General features: G+C 45.7%; 1 protein-coding gene across 3 annotated transcripts in view; it reads right to left on the bottom strand.

Moving 5' to 3' along the window:
• The window catches only part of CAPZB (capping actin protein of muscle Z-line subunit beta), a 51162-nt gene extending 31083 nt beyond the window's left edge, over positions 1–20079 (bottom strand). For 2 of the 3 annotated variants that reach the window (XM_065738128.1, XM_065738129.1), the window contains exons 1-2: positions 19951–20077; positions 6413–6502 (exon numbers count right to left, since the gene is read on the bottom strand). In XM_065738128.1, coding sequence (XP_065594200.1) covers positions 6413–6502; positions 19951–19953 — 93 coding nt within the window. In that variant the 5' untranslated portion in view covers positions 19954–20077. Of the gene's footprint in view, positions 1–6412; positions 6503–19950 lie in introns of all 3 variants that reach the window. The other variant, XM_065738127.1, reaches the window with a different exon arrangement.
• Positions 20080–20292: the final 213 nt, after the last annotated feature.

Genomic DNA, 20292 nt, shown 5'->3' on the forward strand with positions numbered 1-20292 from the left:
ACCCGAGCACACTACCATTATTGTTTTTTTCCAACAGCCTTGACTGAAATGAATCATGTTTGCAACTGAAGCAGTAATAGTGTTAGTGTGAGGTTCCGTGCTTAAAAATACCTCTTTTTCCATGTTTGTGCAGAGGTCAGTACGTTCTGACCTCCACAGGAACCTCACGCTGCTGGAAAACTAAGTTAAAAGCAGTAAAATTAAAGATGAAACATTTTTCCTTAAGGAATCAGAAGGAAGATGAAGCTAGCTCCAAAAGATAAGCAACACAGGAGCTCAGATCCATCTGCCATTAGGATCAGTGTAACACTCAGGTATCTGAAAGCACACACAAGTTGTTTGCATGCAACTTTTAATTGAAAACAGGGAAATGCACATTTTAGATGGGTGTGAACTGACAGCTTTGCTTTCTCTTTTTTAAGACAACTCACACAATAAACATTGCACTGTCACTTGGGTAAAGCGTCACTCCAGTGCAACAAAGAGCCCATGCAAGCCACCAGCACTTCTGCAGAAGAACAGTTTTGGCACAAGACCCCTCTGTAGCCTGGATCCCTCCCCTCTGGGCTAGCATCTAATAAAATATTATTATAATTTGAGTCATTCCACAGTCTCAGATTTTCCTGTTCCTGCAGAACGCAGACACTGAATAACGGATGTTGTGGAAACTCTAGAAGGAAGCCTGGCTCCACTCATCTTGGACCTAAAACCACCAGGAAAGTCACTCCCACAAATCCACGCATTGCTAAACCTTAATTTGATCCATCAGATGTCCAAGGGCCACACACTCTTTTAGCTTTGTTTATTAAAAGACACTTAAATGGACTTTCGTGTTCAATGTAATTGATACTGCAAACAGCTCAGCTTTACTCAAGTATTTGCACTGAAGTCCAGCACTGTAAGAATTAGCAAAAGAGAAATAAATCCGATTTTCTGGCAAAAGGCAATCATTAATTAGGCTGCAGACCTAGGCTCATCTAGTTAGCGATGTCACAGCAGAAATTAATTACAGACATTTTCAGCTTTGCTCGAGGAAGTGCATCTAAACTCCCTGAAAGGTGACAACTGTTCATAGAACAGGATCCTCAGCGTTCTTCCTGTGGTCTGCTGCATAAAGCCTGCATTCAGCATTAAGCAGCTTGCTGAGAAACAAAAGCTAGCCATCTGGCAGGCACAACGAGATGCCCTGCACTCGGACTAGTGACCTGCAGGTGAAGGCTTCTGTATCCTATTTCCAGTCCTGAGTCCCACGAGCCATCACAGCATATCAATGTCTTGGGAAGTCCTGGCTGCACACCCAGCTGGTGGTGGAGACACCCAGCCACAGCTATGGGAAAGGCAGGGGCACACATACTCTGTCCAGTCCTTCCTCTACATGTTCCTATAGCCTAACATTCCCCACTACCTTTAAAAGAACTTAGTTTTCTTATTAGGACTCAAGCTCATCCAGCGATTCCCCTCCCTACATTCCTTTAGGAATTGATTTAAAGGCAGTCTGAGGGTTTGTAACAGCAGCAGTGCAATGGCAAGAGCCTGGAAGAAAAAAAAGAAAAGGGTACAGTTGAGGTTTAAAAAGACTTAAAGCCAGAAATGAAACAAATGCATGGTCTCATGCATGGGGAGGTCACTAGCTCCATGCCAAGTCTTGCACTGACAAGTTAGATGTACTGCAATGTCCAGTAACCACCAAGGTATCCAGAGGTAATCTGTTCTAGCTGGAAAAGCTCCTACTTACAGCTACTCAGCAAATGGAAAACTGGCTCTCACCCACCATCAATTCATTCAGAGCCACAGCCCCTTTCTGTAGCCAACTGGCTGCTGCCAGCCTAGAGCCCACTGCAGCACTCAGCAAGCTGAGGAACAGCAGGGCAAAAACCCAGCTCTGGGTGGTCACTGCCCTTCTGCTTCCACACTTTTAAGTCAGAATTTTATTTTAATTTTTATTAAAAATAATAATAATAATAATAAACAGAACTTCCACCATCACTAGATGTTCAGCTCACCATCTGTTCTCAATTACTGTATCTTTCTTCCCAGTACTGCAGATTGCTCAGGCTTTTGGACTCCAAATACAAAAAGCTCCAGTCACATTCTCATGTTCTTTATGGTCTGTGCAGTTTTCCAGAGGATAAATTCTCTCGCTTAATGTATTTTCTGTAACTGAAGGCATACAAGCAGACCTGAGGCTTGCCTGGAAGCACATGAGCTATGTGAAATAAGCTCATGAATATCGTTCAAGTATTTCAACATCAGAAGTTTATACAAGCATAAATTCATCACTCTGGGACTTTTCAGATAGTAACACGTGCTACTAAAATTAATTAAGCATTCTCCCATGATGAGAAACATCAAGCAAAGATGGTCACCCTCAACTCTGTAATTGCAAATGACCCTCGGGGGAGAAAACAAACAACACACAACGAAGTCAGCAACAGATTTATAGACAGAACTTGAGCTTTGTTTCTTCCATGGCAACAGGAACTTGAGTCTTTACTACAAGAAGGCCCTCACATTTAACACAGAAGAAAAATGGGATGAGTTGAATGTTCTCTTGATACCAGCTTTACTGGGAAGGGAGACGAAGTCATGGCTGTGAACAAGCCCTGTCATGGCAAGTCTGCCTGCCTCTTCATTCTGTGATTGAGTTTTGGAAGGACGATTCTCCACGCTCACCTTCATGCCAGCCATCTGATTCCTCTGAGTCAGCTGCATTTTTCATTTAATTTATACATGCACTCACAGGCAAACATCCAAATTAAACACTCTGCAGGAAATTCTTACTTGCAGAGGAACGTGCTTAACTTTTACCAAGACAGAGGGCACCCCAACTTCCATACTGAAGCCAAAGATACCAAGACATTCCTGTCACAGACCCCTCACTTGTGCATGTGGCCCATGAGCACGGCCAACCCCACCTCCACCCTGTGATGGGAAAGGTGTCAGCAAGCTGGGACCCAGCCATGGCTCACCTACCTGCTGCGTGCTCCTTGGCAGAGGTCCTCCACATCAGCTCCATCTGAAAGCTGATGACTTCTCTGTTGTTTCTTTTGGAAAGAGCACAGCTGAAGGGATGTGGGGACTGACTGACTGCATAGCTGTCACCTTCAGAGAAAGGAAGTGGGAGGGCAACTCCCTGAGATGGGTCCGATCTGCCAGCATAAGCCATTCAGAAGCACTACCAGCCTCCTTACCAGTGCCACTAAGTGTGATTTGCATGAGCAGTACAACCACTTCATGCCCTTTTCACTCAAGATGCTTTACACCCCACGCTTGGCTGACAGGTACAAGCTCCAAGGCTTCCCTCATCCCATCTTCAAGAGGCATTACACAAAAATATTTTAAATTTAAATTATGTCGCCCTTAGAAAGGCATCTGCCTGCAACTGAACACTTATGCTAGTGATTCAGAAGTCCTCCTGCACGTTCTGACAGCCTCCAAGTAGTCTGTTTTACAAATAACAACTAATTGAACTCCAAGCAATGCATTCCGTGCCAAGGCACATCACCAGCACCCTGCACAGCTTCTTTCAGGCAGGACTCCCGAGTCCTGTGATTGACAAGGTCTCTAATGAACCCTAATTGAGGGCTCTGCAGTCTGAAAAAGCAACAACAGATGTGGTAAAAGGGCAAACCACAGACTGTTTTGCTAATGAATGAAAAGTGTCTGGTCTGATGAGGGCCAGTGACCCAAAAATCCTATTCCTCCCCCCAGCCTTTTACTTCATGTTCAAGTTTGGACCTCTTACCTGGGGTCAGCTTGACACTTGGGGGCAGTAATGGACAGCCCTGAACGTATTCCATACACTGTGACACCAAGATGCTCTTTTATTATAAGGAAGAGCTTTAGATATAGAAAAATAGGCACCTGAGGGAGGAAATTTAGCACAGCTATTCTTCCCAGCAGCATGACAAACCGAGGAAATAGATGTCAGTTTCTTCCTGGGTTTACTTTGGAAACATTTAGCACACAAAGACACGTTTAAGTCACCATCCATGTCTTTCAACAGATCTTAAATAAGCATCAAAACAGTAGCTACACATCAGTCTGCAGATCAACTCCTATCAAAAGATGGAAAGTTGAGCTGCAAATCGACCAAGGAATAACCTACACTTCTCATAGGAGAGTGAAAAAAAAACAACACAAAACTCAGGTCTCTGCTCCAAGTCTACTCCAGCATGGAAATGTAATGAAGCAAAGAGACCAAATACAAAGGAAGCAGAAGTCAGGGTGCCATCTTTTATAATTCTATCACAAACTTAATGAACCTGCTCGTGCTCGTCACACATTTAGAGCCTGACCTTCTACATCAAGGAGGTTATTGTCTGGTAATGGTAAAGCAAACAGAATAAAAATCATCAGCTGGAAAGGTTTGGATGAAACTTGCCAAAAAAAGGTCAAAAAACTATTTGCTAGAGGTGGGCTCATGATGTTTTTGGAACTCTTACAAGGTGGCAGTGCATATACTGCTCTTATCTAAATATTGTACACTTCTGTCTTGTGGAGGTCAGGCTGAGAGCGGGCCACAGAAGAGGTTTACAGATGTCTCACTAATAAATAAATCACACTAGTTTTAACACATTATGTCATCTCCACCCCACAGAAGGGACTGCAGGAACTAGTGTGGGACTCACACAGATCCCCTCCTAATAAGCATGTTTCAGACTGGTCTGTTTCATGTTACACTTTCAATATGAAAAGAAGCCCCGAGAGCGTGTTGCTGATGGAAAGCATGGAGAGCACTAATGAGCACCATCCAAAAGTAATTCCAACATTTAGAGGTAACTAGCAATTTTCTGAGCCATTAGAAAAACCTCATACCAATTACACAGTCAAGCTTACCATAGCTCCCCAAACAACTCATTGTTCTGGATGCTCCTTAGAGCTGCTCAAATCCTGATAGCTGCTCGTTCCCCTACATTTCATCAGGAAACCTACTGTATCATACCAGATCAAACCGGGATTTAGTTATCGTGTCCTACCTCCAGCAACAGCCACAAGAATGATGCCTTAAGCTGCCAAGAGTTTTGGTGGCACAGATGTAGACAATTACTAAATGGTTTCAAGAAAGAGAAATAATCCCTTCCTGGAGGGAATGATTTCTTTCCCTGACCCACAGAGTCATATACCTTACCTATACCTTGGCTTATGTTACCAACTGCAATATTTAAATAGAGCTTGATAAATTTCAGTCAGCCACAGCTCTTTCACCAGAGGAATCCTCCCAAGCTCACCAAGATCAGCTGCAATACCACTGAGGAGCAGACTCCTCAGCTCAGTTATCCCTGCTAAGCAGCCACTTTTCTGCACACGGAGATGGAGAACAGCTTGGATGCTATTCAAGCAGTTTAATTAAGAGGTGCCAGTTCAACCAGATGCTATACACAGAGCCACCAGGTTTTTAAAGTCACTGACAAATCTCATCTATGAGCCGTGCCTAAGATTTAGATGCATGAAGGGAAAGGCCTACAATTCTCACAAAACAGAAGGAAAGTCTTAATTCAAAGGTCTAACAGCTCCATTCCAGGCTCAACATCCCACTTCTGCAAAAGTCTGGAAGCTCAGGTAAAAAAAAAAGTTAAGCATAAACCATATATCCAGAGTGGACAGTGGAAACAAGTTTTCCCAGCTTCCTATATAACTTCAACCTGCTCTGAAGGCAGCTGTGCCACACAGTTTTCAGGGACAGTTGACACTAACTAGCCTATTATAAACCCAAAGGCATAGCACAGCACAGAGGGCACAACTCAACCTTATGCGATTGAGAATGGGCATATGTGTACTGTATAAGACTTAAGTTATTTTACTCCCAATTTATGGAAGCAAATGTTGCATGGGCAAGCAGAAAATAGCAGGTAATGGCACATGGTAGTTGACAGGGTTTTTTCTTGGACACTCACTGGACTGCAGAATATCTGTTATGGCATACTTTAAAAATAGATCTAGGATTCCCCAGAACAGCAGTGTTCTAGTCCTGCAATATTTTGTTTCAGTAAGGCCTCTGAAGCACATGCACATCTGCTGCACCTATGGCAAAAGTCCCATGTCAGACTGCAGACTGGAAAATAGCTACCCTGGGGAGAATACTCATGTATGAGAGCAAGCACCCAACTTGTATGAATTCTTCAATTACTGTTAATAAAAAGCAGCCTTCAAACTGCTGATGACTTGAACAAGAAAGGTGTGGATGATCCCTTACCCAAAAGCATCTCCATGCACACACAGCAGTACCTGCTGGTTTACCCAAAACAACCATCTAGGTTCCTGGTGTTGTTTGGGCAATTCCTCAAGCGTGCCAAAACAGAAGGAGAGAGCTGCAGATCACCACACCTGGGAGATGCCTCAGGAAATGTCCTGACGTACCAGATCTCTGTCACACACAGGTCATTATTTGGTTGGAGCATGCAGTACTCACCAAGTCAATGAGGTCACTGAGATTCTTCTCTATCTGCTGTGGAGGCAGACGCCTCATCAAATCCAAGGCACAATCCAGCTGCTGGTCACTCTGCAGAAACAAGAACATCCCTCCGTCACAGTGTGCACAGATAAATCAAAGTCACATGAACGAGAACTGCTGCACTTGTCAACCCTTCTAACAGGGGGGAGATGCATCAATTCTTACCTGCAGAACGTTTTGCATCTCTCACTGCCACCAGTTTAACACCAAACAGTCCAAGTCCTCACCAAAAATTCTCTTACACTTAAGGAGTTCAATGCTATGTTTTTCCATGCTATCTCAACATGAATCCATGTTAGGGAACTGAAAGTTCCTTCTCCTGAAACAATTTCAGCACTTCCTCATTTGTGTTGTGTCACTCAGCTCAAGACAATCAGTACCCAAGGCAAATTATGTTGTGACAGATCTCTCTCTTCCCCTCCTTCAGCTTCACCAAAAAGCAAAGTGAAACACGCACAAAGTATGATCCCTTATTTCCTTCTTATTCCAAAAGACAAACCAAAAGCTGCCTGTATCCAAGGAATCAGCAACTTTAATTTTCTTGAGAAACCACAGCAACACACTCCAACAGGGCTTGGTGCAGCTGGCCTCCCATCCAATTTCACACAGGAAAAAAAGCTTACAATTCCTGCCAGAGCTGGAAAATCTGCAACAGACGTTATCACAGACACTCAACAAGCAGAACTATGTTCCCTGCATAACCTTTAGCTCTTCTTCTCACCAAGGGTGAGAGTCACTTCCCTGCAAACCCAACAGCACATTCCTTTTATCACCCTGAAGCACTGCAAGCATGTTTTCACTGTTTCTTCCCATCCCTTTTTGCATCCCTACCTCTAGCCACCCATATACAGTGGGCTTAAATTTAATTTTCCCCTCCCTCATTCAACCAAGCTCTAAAGCTGTACTTAAAGGCTTCAAAACTGAAGCAGTTGCATTATCACAAGACTCAAGAAGCAGCCCCCACGCCAGGGAGAAGCAGCAGGAAGTCGAGCTTTGTGCAATTAAGGCCAACCCTGGCAACGAGGAACGAGTTCTCAGTTCAGCAGCCATGCGTTACGAAAACAGTTCTAAAAAGGCACTGTACATTCACTATCAAAAGGTAAATATTGTACAGACAGCAAGTCAGACAGACCGGTTTGGGGAGACTGTAGTTATTTCTTAGGTTATTGGACATCACCTCTGGAAAAAACACTCCAGGCAGGGAGGCATCAACTCACCTCTCTGCACGGACAGCACAAGCTTACAGCAGCCACCTGCTGTGAGAAAGGGAGGACACATTCAGTCCCCACGCAGCAGCAGCATCTCATGCCCTTCTTCAAATACAAGGAAAGGAAAACTCACTTCTTGCTACTACCCCACAGGCATGACTGAGACAGGCTATGAGTGCCCCTCTGCAGCAGCCAAGCCCAGACAGGGGGATCTATCACACCAAGTATTGTCTTTACCTCCTGCTATCTCCAATGTCAAAGAAGGAGAGCTGGCATGCAGTTGCGAGGTCGTGCTCCATGCTTGGGGTTGTGGGAACACTCCCAGAAGTGCTCCATCCTGCTCTGCCAGCTGGAATTATTTGACAGACAAAAAAACTAGGGAAACAATGGTGTTAAAAACCACTACTAAAGCTGCAACCTCAGACAAGGATGATCTTATAGATGATCTTATAGGTCCTTTCCAACCTTATGAACTTATGAACTTATGAACAAGGTGTTAATTTCAAAGTTGCCACAGTGTAAAACTGCACTGAGTGAAAGATTATCTTCTGCATTTGCAAAATCCTTTTATGGATAAACAGAAGAACTTGCACTGACGTTTTTAGAACAGTATATTCATTAACAGCTGTGAAAATACACGAGCAAGGCTGCTTGAAGCAGGGATTCTTGAAGGGGTTCAGCCAAAGCCGGCACAAGTGGCTGCGTGCAAGCAAGAAAAGCTCAAAAAAACACCCAGGCATATACCAACAAGAAGCATTTCTTCTGAGGGAGAAGCAAGGCTGAGCAGCAGGATTCCAGCTTTCCTGCAGAGCATTTAAATAATTAAATGGTTTGCCTGCAGACTTCTTATGGAACTGAAATAAAGGCAGGTCCTGATGCACCCCCGTGCCTGCCCGTGGCTATATGGTGACTTGAACCCAGCACAGACCCATGCTGGCCCAAACAAGAAGGCAATACAAAGCACACACAGCCATATGTTTGGGTGCTGGGTGCCCTATCTCAGAAGGGAACAGGTAAAAGGTGGTACCTAGAATAGCTGTAGATACTAAAGAGGAATCACATCTAAGGTGCTAGACCCAGCAGCACACATTTCCAGATTTTACAGAGGAAGGAATGCCCCCAGGATCACATGTTTCTTCAGTTCTGACAGTGGTACATTAGGAGGAAATCCCACAAAGCCCTTACACAAACTGCTCAGGAGAAAGGAGCTCTTTGGGAGCTCAGCACACACCTCACCTTTTACGTGCAACCTCGCCCATTCATCTCCCCTTCATTCATCTCACTTTTTCTAGATCTCCACTTGCTCTCATCCAACTGCTGTGAAGTCACAGCTTCTTCACAGATCTCTAGACAAAACACACTGCAAAATTCTTGCCTTTAGCCATGGAGAGGCTTATCCTCCTGCTCAGTGAGGTGATCAGACAGCCATCTCTCAGCCCAGACTTGAAGCCAAGCACTCTGAGGCTGCAGGACTTAATGAGCTTAGTGTTTACTTGATACCAGCCTGCTTTCCCCCATCCCACTGTTTCATCCAGCACAGAGCTCCCGCGGAGGAGTTGGGAGTTCAGACAAATTCTAAATGAAGTTTTATTACAGCTGAAGTCACCGAAGGATTTAAGAGACCATAGGAATCTCAAAGACTGAAAATATTAGCTGAGATGAAAGCTCCTTAATAAGTTTCCTCTAAGACATCCGGCTATCTACAATCTCCACTTAAGCATCTGCTATAGTGCTCTCATGACAGACTGCAGGGCAAAAAGTTACAACTATGTCTATAGCAGTAGTTGTTTAGTTTCCTCTGCCTGCATTCTGCTCTTCTTTGCAGTCTCTAGCAAATAACTCAAGCACATCAATGACTGAAATCCTCTCAAAACAGCCACAAGTCTCTGGTCACCTCATTGCACTGAGGCTCAATTAAATCATGCTGAAAAAAAATCAGTTATCTAAGTGTGTAGTTACACAGAGCTACGTATGGCAGTGCACGTTTATTTATTCTGCTCGTACTGTAAGCAATAGCATTCAAAGGTTGAGGATGGACAGATATCCCTCAACACAGAAGCCACACAAAAAAAAGCCCAGGAAGTTAGTACAGCTTCATTTCATCTTTTTGAGGAGGGTTTGTTGATGGTGTAGTGAACTAATGCCTTCCCATGTTCCAGTGCTCCAAAGGAAGGCATGTTAAGGTCATTGTTATTTAAGAGCAAGGGACTCCTCTGACCTCGCACATGCAGAAGAAAGCGGATGTGAGCTAAGAGTGAGGAAGTCACTACGTACATTTACAGAAACTCAGAGGCTGCTTTCCCAAGTTTTCCCAGCTCTCCCTTGCCAATTGCCTGAGATTTAACCCATACTCCAGGCTTCAGAAGGCTCACTTCAAAGGTTGACCACTGCACATCACACGATGCAGACTGAACTCCTTGGTCCCCACAGCTGAGTTGGGATGGCTCCTGCTCATCTGCCTATGTAGCTGCTGAGCACAAACAGAATTCAGCATTTTCTTCAAAATGAAAACCAGGCTGGTTTCACTTCTGTGTTGTCTTCTTATATTAGCACTGCTTGGGCTCACTCCTGAACCAGGAGAGACCAGCTGGGGTGGACAAGTGCTGCTGCACTGGGCACTTCTCCCTGTTTCAGGCTCTTCTGGGAAATGTTTGCTGGTCCAAGCTGCTTCTTTCCAACCAGAAGCCAGCATAATACCCATCCATGCCAGGTCTGGCTGTGCTGCACCAACCCACGCCGTCTCCAGTCTCTGGTGCAAGTTGAGAAGAACTAGATGACCTAAAAATGACTTCACGAGTTATGATTAAGGTAAAAAAAAAAAAAAAAGCACCACATGTAAAAACATCCATTATTTGCACGGTGCTGCCCATGTTTACCAGCTGAACACTCTGGCTTGGCTCTGAAACAGTGTGGGTGCCAGGCCCTTGGTGATGACCCGGAGGTCTGCAAGCTGCTCACACTCAGATTTGCTCTAGCTTGCAATTTGAAAGGTTACCAAACTTCAAGCGCAAGCTGGCATCTCAATTTTCAGAGAGCTGAAATGAAAGATAAAAACCCAAAGGGACACTGAAAATAGAATATTTGCTTAACTTAGGCAATTTGAAGCAATCACACATCAGAGTGCTTTGATCGCTGGTCGGCTTACAAGCAAAATACCTCCGTAAATTAATCCAGGACCAGAAGTACGCAACCAGCAAATGACTTTTTCTCTTCCTTTTATGTTGCAGACATACCCCAGATTGTAAATCATATTATTTCCTGCCAGTTCTCCCAACAGGAATGTCTGACTAACGTTTCAGCTTTGTGGCACTAAACACTAAATTTCTTTAATTGAAACAGATACGCGGCTTCCCATCCTCCTCGTCATTTTACTCCTTGCCAACTTCCTGAGCTCAAAAGGCAGAAGCCTCCCCTTTCAAATTACACAATAGGATAGTATTACTGCTAGAAGCTTTAGCAAAGGGTTGAATTATTGTAACCCTGAGTAATGTGAAGCAGTATGTTAAGCACAGGATTCCCTGCCGGCTCCCAGCACAAGAGGCTGTCAGCATTCACTTCTGCTGTTAGATGGGAAGGGGAATAGCTGCATCCAATCTCTGAATCCCCAACAAGTTGGGCATTCACGATGCTTCCCCATCAGCTGTGCACATCCCTCACAATCTGTTTTCCTTTGTAATTTTTCCCTTGACTGTTAACCCTCTTCTGGCAGAGCCTACCTAAAACCACTTGTAATATCGTTATAAATCATGGCTTCCTGGCAGCGAGGCGCAGCAGCGGGAGAAAGTCTGACAGCATGTTTAAGAAACAATCACATGTAGTAAAAGCTGAAGACACATTACATCACAGATAGTAATAAAGAGTAGTTTAATAATCTTTGATCACGATGCTGATGCAGATAGACTCCTTCTTCTGGACTACTCTCTGCTTAGGATGGGATCCAGAGGCTTTTATCTTCCCAAACGATTATGGCCATTGCATATCTTCAGTACCATTTAGCTCAATGTGCTGTCACATTAGTGCCATGCTCAAGATCAAACAAGGCAGACCAGCTGCTAAGAATGCTCATTCCACAGATGTGAAATGAGAAGGATTAAAGATGAAAACAAAAGCAAGAAGCGATGGGTTGGAAGGTTTTAGCTGAAAGTGCTGTACTTGTGTTACCAGGTAACCTGTACTCACAGAGAAGCTCTACACATCACATCGTGTTTCTCAGAGATGTTCTCCTGTAGAACATACTTCCCTCATACTCCTCTGCTCTCCCCTTTAAAACAGCTTCAGAAAGTGAGAGGACAACCCTGACAACTGTTGTTCTGTGTTGGCCCATGAACTGAATAGACACAAAGCTCAGAGACAGGCGCTCACTCGGCTGCAGGGGAGAGTAACTTAGATATATGCTCCAAAGCCTTGCATAGGAACTAAAATAATCCATGGGAAGGAGAGCAAATGAGGCAGCTCAAGTTTCATTGCCACCAGCATGCTAATGATATTGGATACTTAACACTATTTCAGGCTGACAGTACAACTAAGTCAACAGAAAGAGCTGCACTGGTCATAGAGGAGCTAGTAGCAGAGAGGCAGTCACACTCAGCAATCTCCCCCAAGCTTGCAGGCAGCCTGTTCCCAGATCCTCACTGCTCTACCTTTGAGCAGATGCTTTCAAATGTCCTTTGACTCAACCTTTGTGTTTTGACTTCATCATTCTTACTTCCAGATCAGGTGAGCACTGCCCAGCACTCACGGGGCACTACCCCACATCCCTGCCCCACCTCAATTACCAAGTGGATTACAGCACACTGAAGGCATTTCCATCCAGCAGTTTCAAAACAAACCACAGCCCATGACATTACCTTACTAAGAAGCTCAGTCTCATGGAACAACTATCTGTCAAACTATTTTACACTAACTGAGGAAAACCTACCAACCCTGACAGTTTGGGGCAGGCCACTGGACTTAACTCTTTCTGCTGTAGAAGCAGAATTCAGCAGCTCGTGGAGCACATCCTGCAGCCAGTTTACACTCCCTGGAGCTGTGTCTCAGCTAGAGGCATTTCAGCTCCTGCTAGCACATCCACAGGTGCCATGTAAAGCCCAGTGCAAGTCTTTCATCTGTCCAACAAACAGAAGAGCAGGGTGGACCTGCACCAAGGCTTTCTGGGAACAAGCTATTCATCTTGACCTTTTTCCACCATCACTAATGATTTCTGCACCACCGTTTGTCTTCTGGGTAACAGAAACAATGTTTTATTTATTAAACTTGTCATTGAACATGACAATGTAATTTACTGGCTTTCATCTTCTGCCAAGAATTCCTGTGAAGCGTAAAGCTTGCAAAAAGTCATTTCCCAATAAATCATGGCATCGAGTGAATATGCAATCTATTAGCCTCACATGAAAGAGTAAAAAGGAGACAGCACAGAAAACCTGCAGACTGCAAAACCACACTGCTAACTTCTAATAAATGGGATTAAAGTCGCTGAAGTTGACTGCAGAGCTGACCACCTCAGCCCAAGCTGTAAGAAATTTAATTAGGCTAATGTTACTGCACAGTGGTTGCAAGTGACTTTTTGCCTGGATGTAAAACAAAGCAGCATTTCTGTATCTCTACAGAGTGGAAATTTTTAGTAAATAAAATTTTAAATAATGCAAAAAATAAAAATAAAAAACCCAACTGTTACAGACCTGAGATGTAAGAGCACATCACAATCTTGCAACCACTTTGTAAGGAAGCTGTGTGTCTGCCTAGCAGCTTTGCTATTGGAATAGCTGCTGGCTGGAGCACAAGCATGCACATACCCTGCTGCAGACACCCCGGCGCAGCCTGCATTCTGACACTGTAACCATTCAGCATCACTTAATGCATCCAGTAACTTAAGATGCCTCCAGATATTTCCTCACGACTCGGGTCAGCACTGTACTTTAATCCCTTTCTGTAGCTCCAACGCTGGGGCACGTACAAGGCACTGTAACTCTTGCTTTCCAAAGACTGAAGGCACCGCTCCCCTGCCCCCGCATGTGGGTTCACGCTGACCCACCCAACCCAGGATTACTGCTGAGCAGCAATGAGTTTTCACAGAACTCACAACAGGAAATCGTTCAAAGGATCTCCTTCCTGCCCCTGTCAGCCCTTGGGCTGAAACTCCTGTTACCTTGGCGAGATCATTTAGTGCAGCTCTTTGCTTCAGCCCTGCAGATGTGCCCCAAATCACTGAGCCCCTCGTCTCCAATTTTTCCACTTCATTCTCTCTTTGTAGGCTTCTGACTAGCCAGGTTAGCTCAACTGTTTAAATAAACCAATGGAGCAGGGCTGTGGTGGGTTCCCAGCCTGAGGACCTGCTTCTCACAGATCATCTTCTTGCCTTCCATCCAAATATTGCAGAGGAAGTGCCCAAATCAGTCTTTAGTTATAGACTGCTTTCTTTTTGCTGAGGTCTGCCCTTAGTGTGGGCAGTACTGAGCTCAACTCCAGCAGGCCAGCCAGGTCCTGTTTGCTGTTTCTAGAAAGTAAAGTAGCAGAAGAAATTAAGACAAAAAATCTGTAGGAAAACACAGGATCCCAGCACATGTCATTCAATGAGCTCCGTGCTACAGCACGTGCTGCTCCTGGGAGATACCAAAACAGGAGAGGTTCCTTGTGAGCCACAGTGCCTTTCCAGAGGACAGCACTGAGGTTTCAGACTTTGGTACCTCACGGCTGAATGTACATTGTATTTAAGAGCTTCAGATGGGTGTGATGAAGACAGGAAATCCTTCAATTTTATTTTTAAATATAAAAACTGCTCACCACAAACCCAACAGCCCTCGAGATTCCACGCTGCCGTTCACCATCCTGCCCATCTGCGAAAGCATGGCTTGCACTGCTTCCTTTTAATCCTGGATGATCTCTTCAAAGCACTGTTTTATCCTACGTGCTGCTTGTTTCACACTCCTATCAACTCGGTCACAAAAGTATCAGAAAAGGAGCTGCCCAAATCAAATGGAGATTTTTTTTCCCTTGAAGAAAGCGAGCTGCTCCTGGCCTGACAGATCCACATTCTCCTTCCAGCCAACTGCAACCTAGATTTCTTCCATACAAGTTACTAACATCAAAAACACGAGAGAAAACACACATTACTACAGCAGCAGGGATGCACATACCCTATCACCAAACGACTACAAACAGGCTTACTGAGAACCTAATCAACACAACTTCATGCTGGGCTCTTAGTGCAGCCCTGCACTCCTGGCTGCTGCCTTGGGACCAGCTCAGCACTTTCCAGTGCCCTGAAGTCTCATAGCTGGGGTTGTAAATTCATGGGATAACTCTGGCAAGTAATAGGATGCCTGGCAGGGCAGTGAGGAGACAGGGAGAGGTTATCTAATTAGCTCTCATCCCCCAGCATTCTCTGATGGCCTAAAAGGTCACAAAAGTAGGTTAATATGCCTTTCAGCTGTGCCCAGCAAAATGCACCTTGCTGATTACACCCCAACAGTTCAGCTCCATCCAACAGATCCAACAGTAAGAATTAAACATTTCAAACTAGGATGGAAGTAGTTTTGCCTGTACTGAGGCCATGAACTAGGGATTTGATTTAGTAGTTGGGTAGGGATAGTGATAGGAGGATGGTTGGACTAGATGATCTTGTAGGTCCTTTCCAACCTTATGAACCTATGAACTTCCCACCTCCATCCAATAAGATACTCATGCTCCCCAGAATTCCTTCCCTTGCCGTAATTTGCACAACGTTCCTGTCTCTTTTAATGCTTTTCTTGCTGCTCATGTACATGCCTGACCTACTCCCACATTAGAGCTGCAGTCACAGCATTCAATCTAGCGATGCACTTATTTCCCAAGGTTTTAATGCATTTAAGTAATAGAGACAGAATAAATGCACAGGCAGTGCTTCACCTCTTTGCCAATCCCAATCCATGTCAGACTTCCCCTTCAGATTCACAAAGCTAAGTTACTGCATTGACCAATTTCCACTCAAACACACTCTGCAGCACCTCCAGCAGTACCAACAGCCACGTGAAAGCTGTACTTGACCATCCAGCACAGTGGTCAGCATTGAGCCAAGATCACATCCACTCCCAGCACTGCACCCAAAACTCTCCCAGACAACCCCTGGATTTGCACAGTGATAGGAACTGTGGATAAATGCAGTTTTCACCTGCTGCAGTCAGCGTGATGCAGCTGATATTTTACCTCGTTCCACCACCTCAGTTTTCTCATCCTCTGAATTAACTTACCAGAAGAAAAAAAGAACACAACAAAACCATCTCTCGTTTCTTGAGCCCGTCTCAGGTTGCCAGCACAGCTATCACGCAGCCACCTCAGCAAGCTTTTTGTAAATCCAGCTATTTCCCAATGCAAAAAGGGGAAGCCAGGTTACAGGACATCACTTGCAAACTCAGCACTTTGGCAAATGCTGAAGATAGAACATATCACCTGAAGGAACACAAAATTCCCTGGGGAAATAAAAAGTGTTTTATTTATGGTGGCAGGGATTGATGGCTTAAGGCAACCACTGAGCTTATGCCTTCAGTGCCATCTCAACCCCTTTTTTGTTCCACAAAAAATCCTTTTACTTCAGTGCTGTGTTCCTTCTCATCTAGCTGATGGTGCTAAAATTCTTAGATCCCAGGCGCTGCTTTCATCCAGACTGGTCGCCCTCCCACTCTGCAACAAGGACATGATGGAAATTCCAAGGCACTGCAACAAGAAAGAACTCTGCTCTGCTTTCTGTAACTGAAAGACCTGGAGGACATCCTCTCTGTGATCAGAAGAGCAGCACCAGTAATGACTTGCTCTGCAGCATGGCTGTGAACACAGAGCAATGTCTTATGGGTTTAAACCAAGCAGGACTTCCAAATCAACCCCGTGCTGATAAACAACACAAGCTACTCTGCTGGAATATAAAGCAGTAAGGGTGAATTTGCATTCAGCAGTAATAAAGCAGGTAATTTACGGGAAGGGCGGCCAGATAAGTCAAGTGCCTACAAATGCATTCTGCAATTCCTCAGCCCAACACGGACAAGGCAGCACAAAGAGCACAAGCTCACAGCATGCTGCACAATTCCACTCTAAATCCTAAAGGAGGACAGCAGGGCCAAAGAGGAGAACCAAATAATACAAGGAAATGTCTGATTCTTTGATGCCAAAGACTCCAGCCACCCTTCTAGGAAACCGAGCACGAGGTTATCTAATGCAATTACAGTGACTCTAAATAAAAGCTAATTTTAGATGGTCACAGATAAGAAACAGATCCCATTTCTGATTCCTGAACTCAGAAATTTGTTGCATCTAAAAAGATAGAAGGATTGGGTTGCCACTGCATTTGGCATCACCCAGACAGCATCTATTGTGGAAAACTACAACTTTATAATTAGGAAACAAGCAGAGCAGCTTCCTCAAGCATTCTCCATTTTCTCCTTGTAATAAAACCTCCCTGCTCAATAGACAGGGAGACATCTCTAAAACGTGTCTGACCAGCATTCATCCTTGAATTCCTGTTCAAGTTAGAAGGGCTCTGCAATAAACACAACCTATCAGAAAACAAGCCCTGCACTGGAGCACAGTTAGAGGGACCAGGAAGGTGGGAAAAGGTTTACAGTGCTCAGACATTCAGTGTTCCTTCCCGCAACACAGACTTCAACCATAATGGAAATTCAAATTCAAAATCCCATAGTTTCAAGTGAGATTTCTCCCCTTCCTTGCTGGATATGGCAAAGGATTAGGAAAAAAATGCGTGAACTGAGTAACACACATGCTTTGGAAATTGTGCACCAGGGGAAGAGAGATGAAGGTTTGGTTGGATATTCCAAACTCCTCAGAACTCCTTGCATAAATCAATAGAAAAGAGTGAAATTATAACACACAGGAACTTACTCTGAATTAGAGTAAGGAACCATTTGGATGTGACCAAACATACCTCCAAAGGACAGGCAGGAGAACTCTCCAGGCACAGCCTGGAGCTCATCAGCCATCCTTGGCATGGGAAGCATAGCTGACAACTGCAGAACAAGAACATGTCTTTCCCAAAGAGATTACATTAGGAGTTAAATGATTAAGCACTAAAAATAGTAATTCAAAAGAATTGAACTGTGCTTTCATTCTGTTTCATTCCCAGATGACAACTAATAAGATATCAGCATGTATATTTACCATATGAGGAAATCCCAACTGAAGATAACGTGGCTCATTAGCAAAGGAAGAATATTCTCAAGCCAAAGGTTCAGCATCACTGCAATGACAGTATTCCCTATCCCAACGATACCTGCCAACCTGATTACTTTGGGAATTTGCCTTTTAAGACAGCCATTTAGCAAAGCTCATACACTTGGCTAACAAAACAAGGACTCTACAAAATAACTCAAGCCAGGATTTCTCAGAAGGCACAAGGTGCAAAGGACTGCCTGTGGTCACTGAAAACCTTCCCAGAGCTGATGCTATGGCTCTCAAGAGTGACACAATCACAATCAGAAACAGACTCAGAGTTTGAGGAGATGAGAAAGTGTTATCTTTAGTTGTTTAGTTTCACAAATCTTACATTGTCTTGGTAGCACCTGTATAATGATGATGGACTAGATGATCTTGTAGGTCCTTTCCAACCTTATGAACCTATGAACCTATAAAACCAGCAGCTGTCAGTGCCATTTTAGGATCTTCACACTCCATTTGAGTACTGTCCACTAAAGTAAAAGATCTTGGGGATACTCTGAACACTGCATAGGGACTAAAGTTAAAACTGGATGCAGGAATTACACTGTCTGCATAACACTGATTCTAAGAGCAAGGTTTTATTAACACATCACCACCACTCATTTGCCTCTTGTAACCAAGCCCAGTGACCTTTCTTGTAGCAGACCTGGATTAACCACACTCCACTTGCCCCACTCTGTGAGCAAACCTTCAGGTGTGTATGCAGCCACCACAACACACAAATAACGGAGCAGCTGCCACAGGTTCCTTCCTGACGTCCACCCAACAGCTGAGGCTAGCACAGCACTGGAGAACCTGGTGAGACTGCTCCACACCCACGGCTCTCCATTACTAAACATGAGAAATCAGAAGACAGCCAAAGCTTAAAGCACTCACAAAACTTCTAAAAGCCTTGCGCACTAACTCCCCTAGGAGTGTGATAAAGCCACACTTACACCTCAACTGAATTATTCTTACAGCATACTTTTGCATTCCCTTAAGAGAAGCAGCAGGTATCACCACTGTCATTTTACACGAAGCCTGCTCGTTTCCTTCAGTTCTTTGTGAGGATTTCTGCTACAGCAGAAGTCAAAACAGTTTGTTGGAATCCTGACTATTAAATCCCACAGTAGGTCTCATGCACACAGACTTCAGACACTGGTGTAACATTCACAGGTGAAGTCAGATACCCCATCACGTGAGTCCCACACTCAGCTACCAGACATAGCTTTGCTCCAGCAGGCACAGAATCTTGATTGTAAGCGTTCTTCACCTTCCGCTACAAACCAAAGATCTTCATCCTGTACCATTCAAGTGGTGGGACTGCCAGGACCTCCAGAGGGAAGGATAAGATATGCCTCTGAAATTCTTAGTTGAAGCAAAGGATTGATTACTTAGCCAGTCTTTACATACCACTAGGCACAGTTTTAACCTAACTACATTTGAACAGCCTTAAAAAAAAAAAAACTTCAAACCACAAATTCCAGAGCAGTACCAAGCACTGGAGCAATCACAGCCCTAGAGGCACTCTGTGTCACAGGGGCTCCGCGGGCACCCCGCCAGGTGGGCCGGGCACAGCAGGATCGCTCCGCCCTTACTGCTGAATGCACCCAGAGGAGATGAGACCTCCAGGGCTGCACCCCCTCCACGCACGGTACCAAAAGGAAACAGAAGGCTTTGTCCCTTGGGCGAACTCATCCCGCCAGCACTGCGCGGCGGGGCTGCGCTACGCGGCTGCGGGAGCCACAAACTCCAACCCGAAGCCTGGGAGCACCGCACACCGCAGCGGTGCCGCCCCGGACGGGCTCGGCCGCCCCGCACGCCGCCGGTTCCTGGTTCCGCACGGCTGCTGGGGGACGCGGGGCTCGAGGCAGCGCTCCGCCCGCCCGTTTCTGCTCCGTTAGACGGCAGCACCGCGAGACGCCAGACCCTGCGGAGCCCCAGGCCCTGCCCCACCGCTCCCCTCGGGGCCTGCCCCCACTCCCTCCCCCCGGTGCAGGCCGCAGCCGGGACCTCCCTCACCGCCGCCCCGGTGTAGGGAAAAGGAAGCGGCGGGGCGCGGCCGCGGGGCTGCTAAGCGGCGGATCCCGGCTCCGCCCGCGCGGCGCTCACCATGGCGGCTCGGCGGGGCTGCGCTGGGCGGTGGCAACGGCGGCGCCTCCCGGTCCGCTCCGCTCCGCTCTCCCTCCTTCCGAGGCAGGCCGCGGCCCTTCCACTTCCGCCGTTGCCTAGGAGTGAACATCCGGGTCAGCGCCGCGCCGCCCCGCCTTCCCTCCGCCAGCCGACCAATCGAAGCGCGGCTCGCCGGCCATCGCCAAGTATGGAGCGCTGCGCGCGTACGGGGCGGGAGGGAGTGGCGGGAGGAACCATTCCCCGCAGCGGGGCGGGGGGAGCAGCGCGAGGCGCTACCGACGTCAGCGCGGGGGCGGGGAAAGCGGAGACCGGAAGGAGCGC

This window comes from Cyrtonyx montezumae, unplaced genomic scaffold (genome assembly GCF_038088225.1).
Source record: "Cyrtonyx montezumae isolate F1298 unplaced genomic scaffold, pur_monq_1.0 scaffold_21, whole genome shotgun sequence".
NCBI lineage: Eukaryota > Metazoa > Chordata > Aves > Galliformes > Odontophoridae > Cyrtonyx > Cyrtonyx montezumae.